The sequence below is a fragment of the Petaurus breviceps genome, unplaced genomic scaffold (genome assembly GCF_028583685.1).
Source record: "Petaurus breviceps papuanus isolate PSGF00001 unplaced genomic scaffold, PetGlider_PUasm1.0 118, whole genome shotgun sequence".
Taxonomy (NCBI): Eukaryota; Metazoa; Chordata; class Mammalia; order Diprotodontia; family Petauridae; genus Petaurus; species Petaurus breviceps.
In genome coordinates this window covers 13,910,593-13,912,244 of record NW_027185616.1, presented here as the reverse complement: position 1 = coordinate 13,912,244, position 1,652 = coordinate 13,910,593, and the positions used below count along the sequence as shown (strand labels likewise).

The window sequence follows — 1,652 nt, the reverse complement described above, 5'->3', positions numbered from 1 at the left end:
AACTTAGTCTAATAAAGCTTCAGAGAGCTTTCTTCAATATGTTTTTATACTCACTTTTGTCTGAAGCCAAGCATATTTCATTTATAAGAAATATTTATCACAGCTATTGCAATTAAATGACAAAGCATCTAGATCTAAAATCTTGAGGAACAGGAAGGAAGGAAGGAAGGAAGGAAGGAAGGAAGGAAGGAAGGAAGGAAGGAAGGAAGGAAAAAGGAGAGAGAGAAAGATGAAGGAAGGAAAAAGGAAAGAAAGAAAGAGAAAGAGAGAAAGAAAGAAAGAAAGAAGGCTTGGAGGAAGCCATGGAAGCTTAAGAGATAGAGGTGAGAAGGCATGTAATCTAAGGCAAGGAGGACAGCCAGTGCTAAGACTTGGCTATAGGAAGAACAGCATGGAGGCCAGTGGTGAGCAGATCTTGGAGTGTGCTGGAGGGTAGTAAGGTAGAGGAAGGCTGGAAAGGGAGGAAGGTGGCAGCTTTATAGAAGGGGTTATAGGCTTAGTGAATGAAGGCTGGTCCAAGTGGCCTCAGAAGGCCATGCCTATTCTGCCATTCTATGACTATGATTATTTATTTGCCCCCAATGAAGGACCTAGAGGAACAGCTAGAGGAAGAAGAAGCTGCAAGGCAAAAATTACAGCTTGAGAAAGTCACAGCTGAGGCAAAAATCAAGAAAATGGAGGATGACATCCTGGTCATGGATGATCAAAACAACAAATTAACCAAAGTGAGTGGATTAAGTTTACCAGCTTAAGAAGTTCAGGGTTACTGACGTGGACATGAAATGTTCTCTCTTTCCTCCAAGATGTGGCTGGATTGTTCCAGGAATTTTAAATACCTGTGTTTTAAGCTTTTAAAAACTATGTAAAGCCTATTTTAAAATATCTTATTGACATATTTTTTGCTCGTTTTTAATTTTTCATGTCTGGTTTACATGTATGAGTTTGGAGGAGGGAGGGAGAGAGAGTGAGAAAGAGGGAGGGAGAGAGAGAGAGGGAAAGAGAGAGGGGGGGAGGGAGGAGGGGAGAGAGAAGGTATTTGCACTCTCTGAGGACTTGTCTCATTCTCTTTAACTGCATCAGAATTCATGGGGACCTCTTCCCTTATCCTAGGTTACTCCTGGCTGGAATATAGTCTCTCTCTTAGTTGTTACTTAGAAACTCCTGCAACACTTTTTTTTTCCAACAAGCAAACAATATTTCTTGTTTTCACAAAAGGAAAGAAAACTCCTTGAAGAAAGGATAAGTGATTTAACAACAAATCTGGCAGAAGAGGAGGAAAAAGCAAAGAACCTTACAAAGCTAAAGAACAAACATGAATCTATGATTTCGGAACTGGAAGGTAAATGCACTACCAGAGGGCAACTGAACTCATTTAAACGAAATAAATAAACAAGGAGATTAGAAAAGGAAACACGAGAATATTAGATTGGAGCGATGTTTCAGGAGAATCAATCATGACCTGCCCTGTGCCAAAAGTATGATGAAGAATAAGTAGAAGAGTCCTCAACATGGGGCGGCGAGGTGGCGCAGTGAGTAAAGCGCCAGCCCCGGAGTCAGGAGGACCCGAGTTCAGTTCCGGCCTCAGACACTTAACACACAAAAAACTAGCCATGTAATGTTGGGCAAGTTACTTAACCCCAATTGCCCTCCAA

At 41.4% G+C, this 1,652-nt stretch overlaps 1 protein-coding gene across 1 annotated transcript in view; it reads left to right on the top strand.

The window, feature by feature from the left end:
• MYH11 (myosin heavy chain 11) overlaps window positions 1–1,652 on the top strand; it is a 129,616-nt gene that overhangs the window by 95,325 nt on the left and 32,639 nt on the right. The window contains exons 24-25 of the mRNA XM_069086501.1: window positions 588–725; window positions 1,216–1,339. Coding sequence (XP_068942602.1) covers window positions 588–725; window positions 1,216–1,339 — 262 coding nt within the window. The remainder of the gene's footprint in view (window positions 1–587; window positions 726–1,215; window positions 1,340–1,652) is intronic.